The following is an 18,603-nucleotide window of genomic DNA, read 5'->3' as shown; positions in this document are numbered from 1 at the left end:
CCAGCCGGTTCCGTGGCCCTGCGGGAACTGGTTCTGGACCCTTCTGGCTGGTTAATGTGAGACGGGAAGTCTTCGCGCGCCCCCCCCCCCAAAAAAAAAGCACTTCACGGAATTGGGTTCAGCTCTCTGTTCCCAGCCTCCACGACATGCAGCGTGGACCCGACAGAAACACCAGCCTGGGAATCAAGAGGGCCTGCGAGCCCAATGTGGGCAGGGACCGTCTCTTATGTGTTGCTGAATTGCGCTTCCCAAGTGCTCAATACAGCACCCTGCACACAGTAAACACTCAATAAATACGACCGAATGAACGCCACTTTTTTTCACGGCTTTTGTTAAGCCCTTAAGTCGATCGTATATATCGAGACCTTACCGTGAGCAGAACACTGTTCAATATAACAGACACATTCCCCGCTCCCAATCAGCTTACGGTCTCGAGGGGGGAGACAGACATCACCATAAATGACAGATATGTTCCCAACTGCTGTGGGACTGGGAAGGGGGATGAATAAAGGGAGTGAGTCAGGGCGACTCTGGAGAAGGGAGTTGGGGAAAACAGGGCTTAGTCGTGGCAGGCCTCTTTGAGATGTGCCTTCAGGAAAATTTTGAAGTGGGGAAGAGGGATCGCCTGCTGGCTAGGAGGAGGGGAGGGTGTTCCAGGCCAGAGGCTGGACACAGGGGGATGCAGTGAGGCTAGCACTCCAGGGGCGAAGGCCCGGCACCGCTCTAAGCCCTGGGATAAGAAAACCAGCTTGGACGCAGTCCGTGTTCCACGTGGGGCTCACAGTCTTACTCCCCATTTTACAGATAACTGGGCCAGCGGAGAAGCGACGGTGCCGGGACTAGAACCCAAGTCCTTTTGACTCCCGGGCCCGTGCTCTGTCCACAGGTCACGCTGCTTCTCACTTGCCCGCTATATGATCTTGGGAGTCACCGGCTCCGTAACTGCTTACTCTTCTGTAGAATGAAAATGAAATTCACGTTCTCCTTCCCCCTTAGACCGTGAGCGCCGTGTCGGACAAGGACTGGTGACCTGATTATCTTGAATCTACTCCAGTACTTAGTAGCGGGTGGCACACAGTAAATGCCAAAATCTAGCAATGCTATTTAGAGAACCGTTCACTACGTGCAGAGCATTATACCCAGCCCTTGAGAGTACAATTGTACTTGTAGACTTGTTACTTATTAGACCACAATGAGCTAAAAATCAATCAGTGGTATTTACGGGGGGCTCTGCAGAGCGCTGTACTAAGTGTTTGGGAGCGTATAAAAGAGTTGGTAAGACATGCTCTCTGCCCACGAGCAGTTCACAGTCTAGTGGGGGAGACATATTAATATATTAAATAACAATATTAATATATTAATATAACATATAATTTGCCAATACAATTGCTAACTCCTCCACACAGCAGGCTCAACATTCCAGCTGAGGCTTGCAGATCCTGAAGGAGCAGAGGCCTTTGCAATTTCTCCAGAAGAGCACCGAAGAGAGAGGAAAAGAGGGGGGACCCAAGTTGGTCCACAGGGCAGAGAAGCATCCACGTGAGGACGGACGCAGCGGGACACGATCTGCCGATGCGACCGCAAAGGGCCAACACGGAATTGTGCATTCTTCAAATGGAGCCAGGACCAAGGGGACCCGCAAAGGTGAACGTATAAGTTACCTGTTACTCGTGCAGGCTGAAAATATCAACGGAATTTGCTGAGCGCTTACTATGTGCAGAGCACTGGAGACACGCTCCCTGCCCACAATGAGCTTACAGTCTAGGCTCAAGAGAGGGTTGGATAAATTCACTGATGCTTCTCCAAGAGGAAGCAACGTGACCTAGTGGATTGAGCATGGGCCTGAAAGTGAGAATGAGCCATGAGAAGGTCCTGGGTTCTAATCCCAGCTCCGCCACCCATCTGCTTTGTGACCTGGGCAGGTCACTTCACTTTTCTGCACCTCAGTTACCTCCTCTGTAAAGTGGGGATTAGGACAGTGAACTCCATGGGGGTCAGGGACTGTTTCCAACCCGATTACCTTGTATCTACCTCAGCGCTGAGTACAGCATCTGGCACGAAGCATCCCCGCCTCTAGGCTGTGAGCTCGATTTGGGCAGGGATTGTCACTTCTTTATTGTTGCATTGTACTTTCCCAAGCGCTCAGTACAGCGCTCTGCACACTGTAAGCTTTTAGTATGATTGAACAGATTGCATTTAAAAAAAGGGGGTGCCCAGGTGGCAACCATCTTTCTGGTTCTCCTGTTGGAGATGGAAACCCCGCCCTCAAAAACCAAATGGAACCAGACCTGTTACCAGCTCAGGGCATGAGCACGTGTCCTGGGGTCTCTGGCCGTTCTTCGAGAAGCCTCACCCCGCCTTACCCTCACTACCCGCTGCCACCATGGGGGCAAGGGCAGCATCAGTCAATCACATTTACTGAGCACTTGCCGGGGGCAGAGCACTGTACTAAGCGCTTGGGAGAATACAATAATATAAGACAGGTTCCCTGCCCACGACGAGCTTACGGCCTAGAGGAGTGGAGAGGGAATTAAGGAATGAGCAAACTTGCTTTCTGAACTGCTTCACGCAGGTAGCCACGTTGTTCCTGACCTTAAGATTCTGGGGCCCCTTCTCCCCCGAGGACCTTCGCCTTCTCTTGTACCTTGTAGCCACTTAATCAGTGTGACTCACCATAATACTGACTGCCACTGATAATCCTCCCCTGGATTCTCCAAGCGACTCCCATGGGCACCCTTTCACCTTCCCACTCGGGCCATCGCTTCCTGGAGCAAATTCCCCCTGGAATCAGCATTCACAGGAAGAGCCCAATCAAGCACACTGATACACCCGGCCGAGGATCACAGCCATGGTTTCCCAAAATATGAAGATGGAAATTCAAACCCCTTCAGCATCGCCAATGGTATTTATTGAGCGCTTACTACTTGCAGAGCACTGTACTAAGTACTTGGGAGGGGACCAAAAAAACAAAACCAAAGCAGAGTTTCCGTTACTTCCCTCCTCCTCCCAGCTACCCAAGTCTCCACGTGAGTTTTGTCTGCTTGGGAGGCTCCCCGGCACCATTTCAGATCCCTGGCCCCCCGTTTTCTCCCCAGCAGCCAAGAGGCCAGGTGAGAAAATCAGTCCCAGGCTGCCATTGCCAGTGATGAAGTGGGTTCCTGGTGCCAAGACTGAGAAGTAGTATGACAGGGTAGAGAGAGCAGGGGCCTGGGAGTCAAAAGGCTATGGGTTCTAATCTCGGCTCTGCCACCTTTCTGCTGGGTGACCTTGGGCAAGTCACTTCACTTCTCTGTGCCTCGGCTACCTCATCTGTAAAATAGGGATTAAGACTGGGAGCCCCAGGGACTGTGTCCAACTCGATTTGCTTGTATCCACCCCAGCGCTTAGTACAGTGCCTAGCACCTAGTAAGCGCTTAACAAATACCATAATTATTACTACCTCCTGTAGGTTTACAGGTAGCCAGCAGGCACCGCTCTAAATTAAGGAATCTTTGGAGAAAAGCCAATTACAACCTCATAATCGACACCCACCCGGGGGGGAAAGGAACCAACCTCTTTCCCCTGAGAACCTCAAATCCCTTTCCCCGGACGCCCCTCTCGACACCGACCTATACGGCCTCCCGACCTCCCTGCCCCCACGGGACAGCTGGAAGAAATGACAGGAAACAGCCAGATTAAAGGAGAAATGTGTCTGGTCTCAGCCTCCAGGGAAGGCACCTGAACCCTCGGGAGTTCCCTCCCAGCATCTTGCTGGTGAGACAACTGGGTGGGATCTGTGTCATTCGCTGGCCAGATCAGGTCCTCGCGTTTAATTCCACCTGAGTGCTAAACTCTGTGAGTCCGGCTCTGTTCCTCGGGAGCATCCAAGCACTCTGCAAGTGCAGGACTCTTCACTTCACTTCTCCGGGCCTCGATTCCCTCACGTGTAAAATGGGGATTAAGACTGTGAGTCCCTTGTGGGACGTGATCTGGGACCAACCTGGTGAGGTTGTATCTACCCCAGTACTTAATACAGTACCTGGTACATGCTAAATCCTTAACAAAAAACACTTAAGAAAAAAAGGGTGGGGGTAGATGAGATCCAGAAAGGACACCCTGGGTGAAAGTAAGCTTCCTCATGATCTAAATGTCTAGCAGTTTGACCCGGAAATCAAAGGGGCAAGGTCTGCGCCCGGGCACTTCCTTGAAGCAATCCTGGAGAAGTGCCAAAATTAGTGCCCTGCCCTCGCTCGCCTTCTCGACTGCACCTCCTCGGTCCCCAGCCCGGCCGGGCACACTGCGCCACCCCCCAGACTCCCACGGACCCGGCAGGCTCCCAGGGAAAAGCCAAGGCAGGGACCTCCCTGCCCCTCCTGCCCCCCCCGGGAAGAGATGCTGAGCTCGGGGCTCAATCCTGCCTGACCCCTGCCCAGCGTCTCCTACCCGGGCAGAGGAGGAAGGTGTGTCCCGGGCACCCCTTTGCCTGGAGGAAATCCTTAAAGACTCCCACCCTTCTAGAGCCTGTTTGTCCGGAACTCAAGCCCGGAGGCTTGTTCTCTTCCCGGGGAGGGATGGGGGGGCAGAAGGGGAGAAGCTAGATTTGGGATGCCGACGCTGCTGGGTGGAAACGGTCTTGCTGGAGGCTTGGCGGGGGCGACCGGCACCGCTCGGCCCCGCCCTGGGCCCGGAAGGGCAGTGAAGCTCAGGGTGAATGGCAGGGACGCCTCAAGACTATGGTCAGGGGAATACTCTGATGCTGAGGGCCAGCTGGGCCCGGTTAAGATTTAGAACAAGGAGGCAACCGGATCCCTCCGTCTCCACCTTCCCCCCTTGGGACAATTCCGCTTGTGCAGCCCGCAGGACCTCAGCTCGCCTTTCCCTGACAGCAGGTGCTCAGAAGCTACGGCTATCTCTCAGGTCTGTGCTGTGCTAGGGAGAGACGTGCTACTGAACACCATCCCCGTCTGGCCCGGGAGGATGCCCCTTCCCCCCCACCCCCCGCCCTCCCCCCCCCGTCATTTGTAGCTCTCGTTGAGGTCCACCGGCCAGTACTGGTCCTCCAGGTAGTGCTTGGGGTCCAGGTCGGCGTCTTCCAGGGCCACCGGGGAGCTGGCGGCCAGGTCCCGCTCCCACTCGGCCTGCACCAGCTGGTACAGCTCCATGGCTGTCGTGGCGTCCTCCACCGACGAATGACCGTGATTGCCCATCTAGAGGCAAGCAGAGATGCTGGTCTCAGGGTCCCGGGGAGGGGAGGGGATCGGGACAGTGACTTTGGCCCCAGGGAGGGTGTGAGAGGGGAGTGTGGACCACCTCCAGAGGAGAATCAGTTGGGTCAGGGAGGACCCCCTGGGATTACATGGTACCGTTCTAAGTGCTTACTACAGTGCTCTGCAATTAGTAAGAGCTCAATAAATGCCACTGATTGGTTGTTTGATTTAAAGTTTGCCGGGAGGAGGCTCGGGGGAATCTGAGTTGGGGGAGGGAGGAGTCGTCACGGGGAACGGGGCCATCGAAAGCTCAGACACCAGCCCAGCACACCGCCCCGGCCAGCCAACAGAACGGGTGCAAGCTGGGGCCTTGGGTTCACCAAACCTGAGAATCAGCGTGGCCTAGTGGATAGAGCAAAGGCCTGGGAGTCAGAAGGACATGGGTTCTAATCCCGGCTCCATCGGTTTGCTGTGTGACCTTGGGCAAGTCACTTTGCTTCTCTGGGCCTCAGCTACCTCATCTGTAAAACGGGGATTAAGATTAAGAGCACCATGTAGGATAGAGATTAGTACGGTGCTTGGCACAGGGTTTAGCGAATATCATTAAAAAACAACTCCCCGCAATGCCCCCCAGGCTGAATGCGGCTACCCTGGCCCTCCCCCGCTGGGTCCTCCCTCCCCACCCCACCCACCTGGATCTTTTTGTTCAGCAGCTGGAGGGACAGGCTCTTCAGGGAGGGCCGGACCTGGGCGGGGAAGCCAGCCCGGCGGACCAGGAGAGGGCTGCTACTGGTGTCTCGCGTGTGATGGTGGGGGTGGAAGTACTTGAGGACCCGGAAATCATTGTGCAGGGCGTGGCCCACCACCACCTTACCCCTCAGCAGCTTCAGAATCTGTGGGATACATGAGATGGGAAGGGCGGAAACGAGGTGGGCATCCCACTTCAGCCTCCTCGCCCTCAGGCTACTCTCCTCCCTTCCCGAGAGCGAGGGACTCCGTTGAACGGCAGGGCCGCCCAGGGCCGAGGGCCCCCCACCAGACCGCGACCCCCGGCGCCCTGGACCGTCGGGGCTGTGGTGGCCCATACACTGCCTGACGTGGGGGGCCGGGAGGCAGGGGGAGGGGAGGGGCCGGGGTGTCGCCCGCCGGGGCCCCGGCTCTCACCTCTTTCTGGGCCTCCTGGAAGGGGGTGGCACCCCGCATGTGCTTCGGGGTGATGCCGCTCCAACGGGTGCGATAGTGCACGATGGGACTCTCGGGCCGGATGTATTTGTCGTACAGGACGTCTCCGTGGTAGCTCACCACGGAACAGCGGGCCAGCTCGCTCACCCGCCCGCCGGGGCCCGTGCCCACCATCTCGCAGTCAATGGCCACGTACTTGCAGGGTGGGGGGGGGGCCGGGGTGGCGCCTCCCGAGGGCCCCGGCCGAGGCTCCGCCGTTTCCGGCGGGAGGGTGCCCCCTCCCTCGGGGGGCTTCAGTACCCTCTGCTGCTCCAGCAGGGCCTTGCGGGTCATGAACCACTGATGCTTCTTGCTCCTCCTCCTGTGCGTCTTCTGTGGGGTCTCCCCGGCGTCGGGGCTGGGGCCGGTGGGGAGAGGGCACGTGAAAGTCTGCGACGGGTCGGGATCTCCCCGCGGCCCCATCCTGCCCCAAGCATCCAGGGCCCGGGTAGGGGGGTCGCTGTGGCTGCTCCCACTTGGCTCCTGCGAGAAAGTACCGCGTATGAGGGTTGGGGCGGGGCAGAGAGGAAGGCACCCCCAGGGTCCGACCGACGCTCGCGGAGTCACCGGGGACTCCGAGCTCCCCGGCGGCCCGGCCTACCCCCGGCTCGATCCCCAATCCCCTCCGTCAGCGCATCCCCCTCCCTGCCTCCGACTGCCACAACCGATCGAAAAATCTCCGCCACTCCCACGTCTCTATCCTCCCTGCCCGGCCAGAGGACAAATTCTCAATTTTACAGCTATGGCTTTCTTGGGGACAAACACCTCTCTACCCAGATGGGGAGTGGGGGCAGGGGTGACCCAGGGGCCTCGACAGCTCAGGAAAGGGAAGCAGCGTGGTCTAGTGGAAAGAGCCCGGGCCTGGGAATCAGAAGACCTGGGTTCTAATCCCGGCTCCACCACTTATCTGCTGGGCGACCTTGGGCAAGTCACCAACTCCTCCGTCCCTCAGCGACCTCATCTGTAAAATGGGGATTAAAACAGTGAGCTCCACGTGGAAGAGGGACTGTGTCCAGTTTATAATTATCTCGCGTCTACCCCAGCACTCAGTAAGGTGCCGGGCACACAGTAAGCGCTTGAATACCACCGAACAACAACAAAAAATGTTGGAGCCAGCAGGTTTCAGAGGGGATTGGGGGGATTCATGGACAAGTGGTCTACGCTGGGTCACTGGAGGGAAAGTTACAGATGTGGCACCATCCGTCCCAAACTGAGGGAGGCAGGAGAAATGATTCGAGCCAAACCAGGAATCTATCTCTGCTAGGAACCACAGGTGGTAACCTTCCAAAAGCTGGTTTAATAATCAATCAGATTGTAAATTCCTCAGGGTCGGGGGGGGGGGGGGGGGGGGGGGTCATGTCTTTTTTGTCTAGTCTACTCTCCCCAGGGCTGCACAAAGTAGGCATTCAGTAAATCCAACTGACTGATAACAGGCGACCCAACTGATTTAGCACTTAAACTCCTCATTTGGAAGGAGTTCTCCCAAACACTCTGTAAAAGACACTGATTGATAGATTGATTGACTTGGAAGCTGTTCTGGTCCTTTTTTTTATGGCACTTGTAAAGTGCTTACTATATGCCAGGCACTGCGCTAATTGCTAGGGAAGATATAAAAGTTAGGTCGGACAAAGTCCACGACCCACATGGGGTTCACGATCTTAATTCCCATTTTACAAACGAGGCCCGGAGACGTGAAGTGACTTGCCCAAGGTCATACTGCCGATAAGTGGCAGAGCCGGGTTGAGAACGCAGGTCCTCTGACTCCCGGGCCCATGTTTCCCGTTTGGAAATCGTACTGTCCCAAGTGTCCTGCACGCAAAAAGAGCTCAGTAAATGACACCGACTGATCGATCTGATGATTCCGAGCCAGGAAGTCAGTGGCCTAGTGCCTCCCTCCCCCAGCCCCCCGAAAATCACCTCTGTAAACGGGCTTCTGAGCCGGCCGAGCTTTCTCATTTCAGGTTAATGGGCGTGGAAACAATTATCTCTAAACAGCCTCCGGATCCAAGTTCTTTCAGGACACACATCAAAACCAACATCGTTATCAAAGTGCCAACATATTAAACAAACAGGGGACCCAGCAGAATCCCAGAGGGAATGGACAAGTGGATAATCCTTGGGGAGGGGCGAGCCGGACGCCCGCCCACTTCTGCCCAGGGAAGGTTGGGGATGGAGGTAGGGGACACACAGTTCTAGCGTGGCTTCGTGGAAAGAGCAAAGGACTGGGAGTCCGAAGACCCGGGTTCTAATCCTGCCTCCCCCATTTGCCTGCCGTGTAAGCTTGGACCATTCATTCATTCATTCATTCAATAGTATTTATTGAGCGCTTACTATGTGCAGAGCACTGTACTAAGCGCTTGGGATGAACAAGTCGGCAACAGATAGAGACGGTCCCTGCCGTTTGACGGGCTTACGGTCTAATCGGGGGAGACGGACAGACGAGAACAATGGCACTAAACAGCATCGAGGGGAAGAACATCTCGTAAAAACAATGGCAACTAAATAGAATCAAGGCGATGTACAATTCATTAACAAAATAAATAGGGTAACGAAAATATATACAGTTGAGCGGACGAGTACGGTGCTGTGGGGATGGGAAGGGAGAGGTGGAGGAGCAGAGGGAAAAGGGGAAAATGAGGCTTTAGCTGCGGAGAGGTAAAGGGGGGATGGCAGAGGGAGTAGAGGGGGAAGAGGAGCTCAGTCTGGGAACGCCTCTTGGAGGAGGTGATTTTTAAGTAAGGTTTTGAAGAGGGAAAGAGAATCGGTTTGGCGGAGGTGAGGAGGGAGGGCGTTCCGGGACCGCGGGAGGACGTGACCCGGGGGTCGACGGCGGGACGGGCGAGACCGAGGGACGGTGAGGAGGTGGGCGGCAGAGGAGCGGAGCGTGCGGGGTGGGTGGTAGAAAGAGAGAAGGGAGGAGAGGTAGGAAGGGGCAAGGTGATGGAGAGCCTTGAAGCCTAGAGTGAGGAGTTTTTGTTTGGAGCGGAGGTCGATAGGCAACCACTGGAGTTGTTTAAGAAGGGGAGTGACATGCCCAGATCGTTTCTGCAGGAAGATGAGCCGGGCAGCGGAGTGAAGAATAGACCGGAGCGGGGCGAGAGAGGAGGAAGGGAGGTCAGAGAGAAGGCTGACACGGTAGTCTAGCCGGGATATAACGAGAGCCCGTAACAGTAAGGTAGCCGTTTGGGTGGAGAGGAAAGGGCGGATCTTGGCGATATTGTAGAGGTGAAACCGGCAGGTCTCGGTAACGGATAGGATGTGTGGGGTGAACGAGAGGGACGAGTCAAGGATGACACCGAGATTGCGGGCCTGCGGGACGGGAAGGATGGTCGTGCCATCCACGGTGATAGAGAAGTCTGGGAGCGGACCGGGTTTGGGAGGGAAGATGAGGAGCTCAGTCTATACCAGTTTCCTCATCTGTAAAACGGGAATTAGTTACCTGATCTCTCTCCCCTCATGAAAGACAAGAGGACTGTGTCTGATCTAATCTACTTGGGGCTTGGCATATAGAAAGCACTTAAATACCACAGTTATTATTATTAGTTTAACAGCCCAGACACAGAGAAGCCGCATGGACTAGTGAAAAGAGCCCAGGCCTAGGAGTCAGCTGGGTGATTTTGGACAAGTCACTTCTCTGTGCCTGTTACCTCATCTGTAAAATGGGGATTAAGACTATAAACTCCTCGTGGGACAACCTGATAAACTTGCATCTCCCCCAGCGCTTAGAAGAGTCCTTGGCACATAGAAGGGGCTTACAAAATATCAGCATCATTATTATAATTTAATTTCTCTGTGCCTGTTACCTCAACTGTAAAATGGGGATTAAGACCATGAGGCCTAAGTGGGACAAGGATTGTGTCCAACCTGATTATCTTGTTTATACTCCAGCACTTAGTACAGTGCCTGGCATATAGTAAGTGCTTAAATTCCATTTTTAAAAAAAAAGTGTCAAGAATGGTGTCCCTAGTTCAACTCCCACAGCCTGGTCCAGTGGTATTTCCTGAGCACTTATTGTGCACAGAACACTGTACTAAGCGCTTGGGAAAGCACAATAACTAGATTTGATCCCAACCCTCTAGGAGCTTACTACCTAGCACAATGGCCACCGCCGCAACTTGGGAGTGCGGAAACCTGGGTTCAGGCACTTGAGCTACACAACCCTTACGAGAAGCAGCGTGGCTCAGTGGAAAGAGCACGGGCTTTGGAGTCAGGGGTCAGGGGTTCGAATCCCGGCTCCGCCACGTGTCAGCTGTGTGACTTTGGGCAAGTCACTTAACTTCTCGGTGCCTCAGTTGCCTCTTCTGTAAAATGGGGATTAAGACTATGAGCCCCATGTGGGACAACCTGATTCCCGTGTCTACCCCGGCGCTTAGAACAGTGCTCGGCACACAGTCAGCGCTTAACAAATACCATCATTATTATTATTATTACAACCCCCGAAACTTAGCGTCACATTGGGAGATAGTGAGAGTGAATGGACAGAATAATAATAATGATGATGGATGAGGCCCTAGCCTGTTCCACTAATTAGTATTAGCGTGGGGCCTAGAAATTTTAGGTCTACCTTCTAAACCAGTACATCGGCTTTCCCAAAATGTGTTTTGAGCGGGGCCCTTTAGGCTGCCCGCAAAAAATAGTTATCATGACAATACTTTGGCTGAAAACGTTGAAACAGGAAGAATGCTGCTTCCTGCTCATTGCTCTCCTCAGTTCAGCCTGCCTACCAGGCTGCCTGCCCGACGCAAACCCTGAGAACCCAACCTTGGCCGCTGGACGTGGCCTGGCGGATAGGGCCCGGGTCCGGGAGTCAGAGGACCCGGGTTCTAAGTCCAGCTCCACCTCTCGTCTGCTGAGTGTCACAAGGTCATGGGTTCTAATCCCGGCGCCGCCGCGTGTCTGCTGTGTGACCTCGGGCAAGTCACTTCACTTCTCTGGGCCTCACTTCCCTCATCTGTAAAATGGGGATTGAGACCGTGAGCCCCGTTGTGGGACGGGGACTGGGTCCAACCCGATTACCCTGGATCTACTCCGGGTCTTTTAACAGTGCTTGGCACGTGGCAAGTGCTTAACAAGTACTATAATTATAATTATTCTTCGCTATGTCCCCGTTACCTCATCTGAACTGATTATCTTGTATCTTCCCCAGCGCTGAGTACAGTGCCTGGCAAATAGTAAGCGCTTAACGGATTCCAGACGGTCTCTGTTGCCGATCTGTACATTCCAAGCGCGTAGCACGGTGCTCTGCACATAGTAAGCGCTCAATAAATACTACTGAATGAATGAATGATTGCATTCCATTAAAAAAAAGGGAGAGGCCTTTTGGGCCAGTGCCACCTTCCCAGGGCCGCTTCCCTCCCGGGCCCGGCAGCGCACGCCCACCCTGTGGGACCCCCGAGGTTGGGCCCCTGGAGCCCCTGCCCCATCCCCCCTAAACCCCCCGGCGGGGCCGCCCCTCCTGGCTCAGCCCCGGACATTGCGGACAGGTGCCCCCACCCCACCGCTCTCAGGACATTCTCGCCCCCGCCTCGCAGCCCCCGGCCCAGACCCCCACAGACCCCGAGCCAACCCCCCCGCCCTGCAACCCCCAGTTCTTTCAGGCGCCCCGGCCTAGTCCCCAAGATCCCTAGTCAGGCCCCCCCCAGTTCCTTCAAGAGCCCCGGCCTAGCCCCCCAGACTCCTAGTCCAGCCCGTTTCCCGCAGCCCCCCCGGCTCAGCCCCCCAGTCCCTTCAAGGCCCCGGGCCCAGCCCGCCAGTTCACTCAAGACCCCCGGCCTAGTCCCCAAGGCCCCCAGGCCAGCCCCCCAATTCCCCTAGTCCAGCCCCCAGTTCCTTCAAGACCCCCGGCCTACACCCCAGCCCTCTAGTCCAGCCCCCCAATTCTCCCAAGGCCCCCAGGCCAACCCCCCGGTTCCCCCCAGACCCCTAGTCCAGCCCCCCAGTTCCCCCCAGGCCCCTAGTCCAGGCCCTCAGTTCCTTCAAGACCCCCGGCCTAGCCCCCAAGGCCCCCAGTCCAGCCCCCCAGTTCCCCCAAAGCCCCCAGGCCAGCCTCCCAATTCCCAAGACCCCAGTTCCTTCAAGACTCTCGACCTAGGCCCCCACTTCCCCCCAGGCCCCTAGTCCAGGCCCCCAGTTCCTTCAAGAGCCCCGGCCTAGCCCCCCAGTCCAGCCCCCCAGTCCAGCCCCCCAGTTCCCCCCAGGCCCCTAGTCCAGCCCCCAGTTCCTTCAAGACTCTCGACCTAGGCCCCCACTTCCCCCCAGGCCCCTAGTCCAGGCCCCCAGTTCCTTCAAGAGCCCCGGCCTAGCCCCCCAGTCCAGCCCCCCAGTTCCCCCCAGGCCCCTAGTCCAGCCCCCAGTTCCTTCAAGACTCTCGACCTAGGCCCCCACTTCCCCCCAGGCCCCTAGTCCAGGCCCCCAGTTCCTTCAAGAGCCCCGGCCTAGCCCCCCAGTCCAGCCCCCCAGTCCAGCCCCCCAGTTCCCCCCAGGCCCCTAGTCCAGCCCCCAGTTCCTTCAAGACTCTCGACCTAGGCCCCCACTTCCCCCCAGGCCCCTAGTCCAGGCCCCCAGTTCCTTCAAGAGCCCCGGCCTAGCCCCCCAGTCCAGCCCCCCAGTTCCCCCCAGGCCCCTAGTCCAGCCCCAAGTTCCTTCAAGACTCTCGACCTAGGCCCCCACTTCCCCCCAGGCCCCTAGTCCAGGCCCCCAGTTCCTTCAAGAGCCCCGGCCTAGCCCCCCAGTCCAGCCCCCCAGTCCAGCCCCCCAGTTCCCCCAAGGCCCCCAGGCCAGCCTCCCAATTCCCAAGACCCCTAGTCCAGCCCCCAGTTCCTTCAAGACTCTTGACCTAGGCCCCCACTTCCCCCCAGGCCCCTAGTCCAGCCCCCCAGTTCCTTCAAGACCCCCGGCCTGGCCCCAAGACCCTAGTCCAGCCCCCCCTAGGCCAGCCCCCTAGGCCCCAGGCCCAGCCCCCCAATTCCTTCAAGAGCCCCGGCCCGGGCCTCCAGGCCCCCCAGTTCCCCCAGTTCCCCCCCAGTTTCCCCCAGTCCAGCCCCCCCAGCCCAGGGCCCCGACCACCTCCGCCGGCGCTTTCCTCTTCCGGCCTCCACGTGGTGGCGGCGCCGCCAGGACCGGACACATGCCCGGGCAAGTCCCGCTCCCGCCCCCGGCTCCGGCCCCGGCCCCGGTCCCGGCCCGGGACCCGGCCATTGGCTCCCGCCTCCGCCCCCGGACCCGCTCATTGGCTGCCGACCCGCCCCCGGACCCTCCCATTGGCTCCCGCCCCGCCCCCGAACCCTCCCATTGGCTCCCGACCCGGGGCGAGGCCCGTGGAGGGGCGTGGCTTCGAGGCCCTGGGGGCGGTGCCGCCCTCCTCCCTCCGCCGCCTCGCATTCATTCATTCACTCATTCGTTCACTCATTCATTCGTTCATTCACTCATTCGTTCGTTCATTCATTCATTCGTTCGTATTTATTGAGCGCTTACTATGTGCAGAGCACTGTACCAAGCGCTTGGAATGGACAAATCGGTAACAGATAGAGACAGTCCCTCCCCTTTGACAGGCTTACAGTCTAATTGGGGGAGACGGACAGACAAGAACGATAGCATGCATTCATTCATTCATTCATTCATTCATTCATTCATTCATTCATTCATTCATTCATTCATTCCGCCATTCGTTCATTCAGTCATTCCGCCATTCGTTCAGTCAGTCAGTCAGTCAGTCCATCATTCATTCATTCATTCAGTCATTCAATCATTCCATCGGATTTACTGAGCGCTTACTGCGCGCGGACCACTAGACTAAGCACTTGGAAGAGGACAGTTCGGCAACAGATAGAGACAACCCCTACCCAAGATCTACCTCTAATAAGAACAGTAATAACAACAATAATAATAATAATGTTGGTATTTGTTTAGCGCTTACTATGTGCAGAGCACTATTCTAAGCGCTGGGGTAGATACAGGGTAATTAGATTGTCCCAAGTGAAGCTCACAGTCTTCATCCAGCGTGGCTCAGTGGAAAGAGCAGGAGCTTGGGAGTCAGAGTTCATGGGTTCGAATCCCCACTCTGCCACTTGTCAGCTGTGTGACTGGGGGCAAGTCACTTCACTTCTCTATACCTCAGTTACCTCATCTGTAAAATGGGAATTATTCATTCAATAGTATTTACTGAGCGCTCACTATGTGCAGAGCACTGTACTAAGCGCTTGGAATGTACAAATCGGCAACAGATAGAGACAGTCCCTGCCCTTCGACGGGCTTACAGTCTAATCGGGGGTGTGAGCCTCATGTGGGACAACCTGATTACCCTGTATACCCCAGCGCTTAGAACAGTGCTTTGCGCAAAGTAAGCGCTTAACAAATACCAACATTATTATTCATCCCCATTTTATAGACGAGGTAACTGAGGCACAGAGAAATTAACTGACCTGCCCACAGTCACACAGCTGACAAATGGCAGAGCCGGGATTCGCACCCAGGACCTCTGACTCCCAAGCCCGTGCTCTTTCCACTGAGCCACGCTGTTAAGCACTTATTAGTCGCCAAGCACTGTTCTAAGCATGGGGGTAGATAGAAGATAATCCGGTTGTCCCCCTTGAGGCTCACAGTCTTCGTCTCCATTTTACAGATTTTACAATTTACAACTGAGGCACAAAGAAGTGAAGCGGCAGGCCCAAGGTCGCCCAGCAGACAAGTGGTGGAGAGGGGATTAGAACCCAGGTCCTCTGACTCCCAAGCTCGGGCCCTTTCCACTAAGCCACGCGGCAGAAGCAGCGTGGCTCAATGGAATGAGCATGGGCTTGGGAGTCCGAGGTCATGGGTTCGAATCCCGGCTCTGCCGCTTGTCAGCTGTGTGACTATTGGGCAAGTCACTTCACTTCTCTGGGCCTCAGTTACCTCATCTGTAAAATGGGGATTAACTGTGAGCCTCACGTGGGACAATCTGATTCCCCCCTGTCTATCCCAGTGCCTAGAATAGTGCTCTGCACATAGTAAGTGCTTAACAAATACCAAAATTATTATTATTATTCATTCATTCCTTCAATCGTATCTTTTATTGATGAACTGTACTTTCCCGAGCGCTTGGTACAGTGCTCTGCACATAATAAACCCTCAGTAAACACCACTGAATGAATCAATGACTGAATGAACACGTACTGCACGCATAGCACTGTACTAAGCGCTTGGAGTGTACGGTACAATAATGAGAAGTAGCAGACCGAGCACGGGCCTGGGAGGCAGAGGTCATGAGTTCTAATCCTAGCTCTTCCCCTTGTCTGCTGGGTGACCTTGGGTAAGTCACTTCACTTCTCCGTGCCTCAGCTACCTCATCTGTAAAATGGGGATTGGAGACAGTGAGCCCCACAGGGGGACGGGGACTGTGTCCGGCCGGATCTGCTTGCATCCATTCCAGCGCTTAGTACAGTGCCTGGCACGTAGTTAAGTACTTAACAAATGCCATAATTATTATAATTATAATCATAATATATAATTATAATTAATAATATGGTGGTAACATAAACAATACTTATTAATAATTACTGATAATAACAAAGGCAAAATATAAAATCAGGATTAAAATCGATAACAATATCAATAACAATAATGAACAGTACTTATTAATAACTACTGATAACAACAATGATAAAATAATATAATAACAATAGCGGAATAAAAACGGACACATTCCCTGCCCACAGCCTACGGGGGGGTGGGGGCAGAGGAAATAAATAAATTGCAAATAAATGACAGATACGTACACAAGTACTGTGGGGCCGGGAGGGGGGATGAATAAAGGGAGCGAGTCAGGGTGACACAGAAGAGAGTGGGAGAAGAACAGCGTGGCTCAGTGGAAAGAGCCCGGGCTTGGGAGTCAGAGGTCATGGGTTCGAATCCCAACTCTGCCCCTTGTCAGCTGTGTGACTGTGGGCAAGTCATTTCACTTCTCTGTGCCTCAGTTCCCTCATCTGTAAAATGGGGTTGAAGACTGTGAGCCTCGCGTGGGACAGCCTCATTCCCCTGTATCTATCCCAGAGCTTAGAACAGTGCTCTCTCTGCACGCAGGAAGCGCTTAACAAATACCAACATTATTATTCCGGGCCACAAGCAGGATGTGGGCCAGGGGTCGGTGGGGAGACGGGCGAGATGGAGGCACAGTGAGCAGGCTAGCGGTAAGAGGAGCGAAGTGTGCAGGCTGGGTTGTGGTAGGAGAGTAGCAAGTAGTAACTTATTGTGGGCACGGATTATGCCTACCAACTCGATTGTATTTTATTCATTCATTCAGTCGCATTTATTGAGCGTTCAGTGTAGTGCAAAGCCTGAACTGAGCACTTGGGAGAGTACAGTACAACAGCAAACAGACACATTCCCTGTCCACAACAAGCTTAGAGGGGGAGACGGACATTAATATACATAAATGAATAAATAAATAAAATAAATGAATGAATAAATAAATAAATGACGGCTATGTACCTAAATGCTGTGGGACTGGGAGGGAGGATGAATGAAGGGAGCGAGTCAGGACGTCGCAGAAGGGAGTGGGAGACGCGAGGAAGAGTTAATCAGGGAAGACTTTGAAGTGGGGGAGAGAAATTATCTGTCTGATACGAAGAGGGAGGGCGTTCCAGGCCAGAGGTAGAATGTGGGCAAGAGGTCGGTGGCGAGATAGACGAGATCAAGGAACAGAGAGAGAGTGGGCATTAGAGGAACGGAGTGTGCAGGCTGGATTGTAGTAGGAGAGGAGCAAGGTGAGGTGGGGGCGGGGCAAGGGGATTGAGGGCTTTAAAGCCAGTGGTGAGGCGTTTCTGTTTGATGCGGAGGTGAGTGGCAACCACCGGAGTTTCTTGAGGAGTGAGGAAACACGGTCTGAACGTTATTGAGGGAAAATGATTCGGGCAACAGAGTGGAGTTTGGACTGGAGTGGGGAGAGACAGGAGGCAGGGAGGTCAGCAAGGAGGCTGATACAATAATCAAGGCGGGATAGGATACGTGCTTGCATTAATGTGGTAGAAGCTTGGTTGGAGAGGAAGAGGCGGATTTGAGTGATGTCGTGAAGGTAGAACTGGCAGGATTTAGTGATGGCTTGATTATGTGGGTTGAAGGAGAGACCGGAGTCAAAGATAATGCCAAGCTTAGGGGCTCGGGACACAGAAAGGATAGCGGTGCCATCGACGGTGACGGGAAATTGAGCTGGAGGACAGGGTTTGGGTGGGAGGTTAAGAAATTCACTTCTGGCCACATTAAGTTTGAGGTGACGGGACGATCTCCGGAGTAGAGCTGTCTCGAAGGCAGGAGCAAATGTGAGACTGCAGAGAGGGAGAGAGATCAGGGCTGGAGATGTAGATTTGGGCGTCATCAACATAGAGGTGGTATCTGAAGCCGTGTCAGTGAATGAGATCTCCAAGGGAGTGGGTGTAGATGGAGAATAGAAAGGGACCTAGAGCTGAGCCGAGGACCCCTAACTCCTAGGACCATATTTTTTCCCCTAGGCCAAGATTTCACCCTCAGGTTGAGCCATTTAGCTTCTGTGGCAATCAGACAGTCTCTTAGGCAATACAGTTACTCATATTAGCTTAAAATGATACTGGGTACACACCCTTGCCGTCCTGAAAAGTCTCCAATACTCCATATTTCTTTTTGCACAAAACACAAGCTACACCCCCTCGTCTTCCTTCACCCCAGCTTGTACTCTTCCCTCTCAAGTTAACCTTCTCATGTAAGTCTCCATCTTGGCCCCTTTCCTCTTACCCATCGTACTTCAGCCAAGAGTTTCCTCCCCTCCTGGGTCACCAACCCGGGACGCTCCAAGCCTTCGAGGCCTTTCTAAAAAGGCCCCTCTTCCGAGAAGCCTTTCCCGATTAATCTCCCATCTTTCTAGCCATGCCACCCCTCGAGCCGTCTTAGACAACACTTCTTGTAACAAGAAGTTACGGGATCATTTTCTTGTAACATCTCTCGGCATGCATTTCTCCCTTCCTTAAAAACCTCCAAGGGTAATCCACGTCCCTCCAAGTCAAGCAGAAACTCCTTATCATTAGCCACAAGGCTCTCCACTGAATATTTCCACCTTACCTATCTGCTCTCTGCTAATCCCCAGTTTGCACTTTCCTCTCCTCCTTTCCTCGCCTTCCTCTCCTCTGCACACCGTCCTTCCCTCCTCCTGCCTCTAAATGCTCACTCATTTTCTTTCCTCAGGTTGGAACGC

The 18,603-nt window shown here is 54.7% G+C and overlaps 1 protein-coding gene across 5 annotated transcripts in view; it reads right to left on the bottom strand.

The window, feature by feature from the left end:
• Positions 1–4,994: 4,994 nt before the first annotated feature.
• Positions 4,995–18,603, bottom strand: part of AEN (apoptosis enhancing nuclease) — a 52,569-nt gene continuing 38,960 nt past the window's right edge. Inside the window, exons 1-5 of one of the 5 annotated variants that reach the window (XM_029066378.1) lie at positions 13,473–13,550; positions 8,325–8,418; positions 6,351–6,890; positions 5,879–6,079; positions 4,995–5,186 (exon numbers count right to left, since the gene is read on the bottom strand). In XM_029066378.1, coding sequence (XP_028922211.1) covers positions 4,995–5,186; positions 5,879–6,079; positions 6,351–6,890; positions 8,325–8,363 — 972 coding nt within the window. In that variant the 5' untranslated portion in view covers positions 8,364–8,418; positions 13,473–13,550. Of the gene's footprint in view, positions 5,187–5,670; positions 5,708–5,878; positions 6,080–6,350; positions 6,891–8,324; positions 8,670–13,472; positions 13,560–18,603 lie in introns of those variants that run through there. The other 4 variants (XM_029066377.2, XM_029066379.1, XM_029066382.2 and 1 more) reach the window with 4 other exon arrangements.

Source organism: Ornithorhynchus anatinus, chromosome 5, assembly GCF_004115215.2.
Source record: "Ornithorhynchus anatinus isolate Pmale09 chromosome 5, mOrnAna1.pri.v4, whole genome shotgun sequence".
Classification (NCBI taxonomy): Eukaryota; Metazoa; Chordata; class Mammalia; order Monotremata; family Ornithorhynchidae; genus Ornithorhynchus; species Ornithorhynchus anatinus.
The sequence above is the reverse complement of the archived record's forward strand: the minus strand, read 5'-3'. Positions and strand labels throughout refer to the sequence as shown.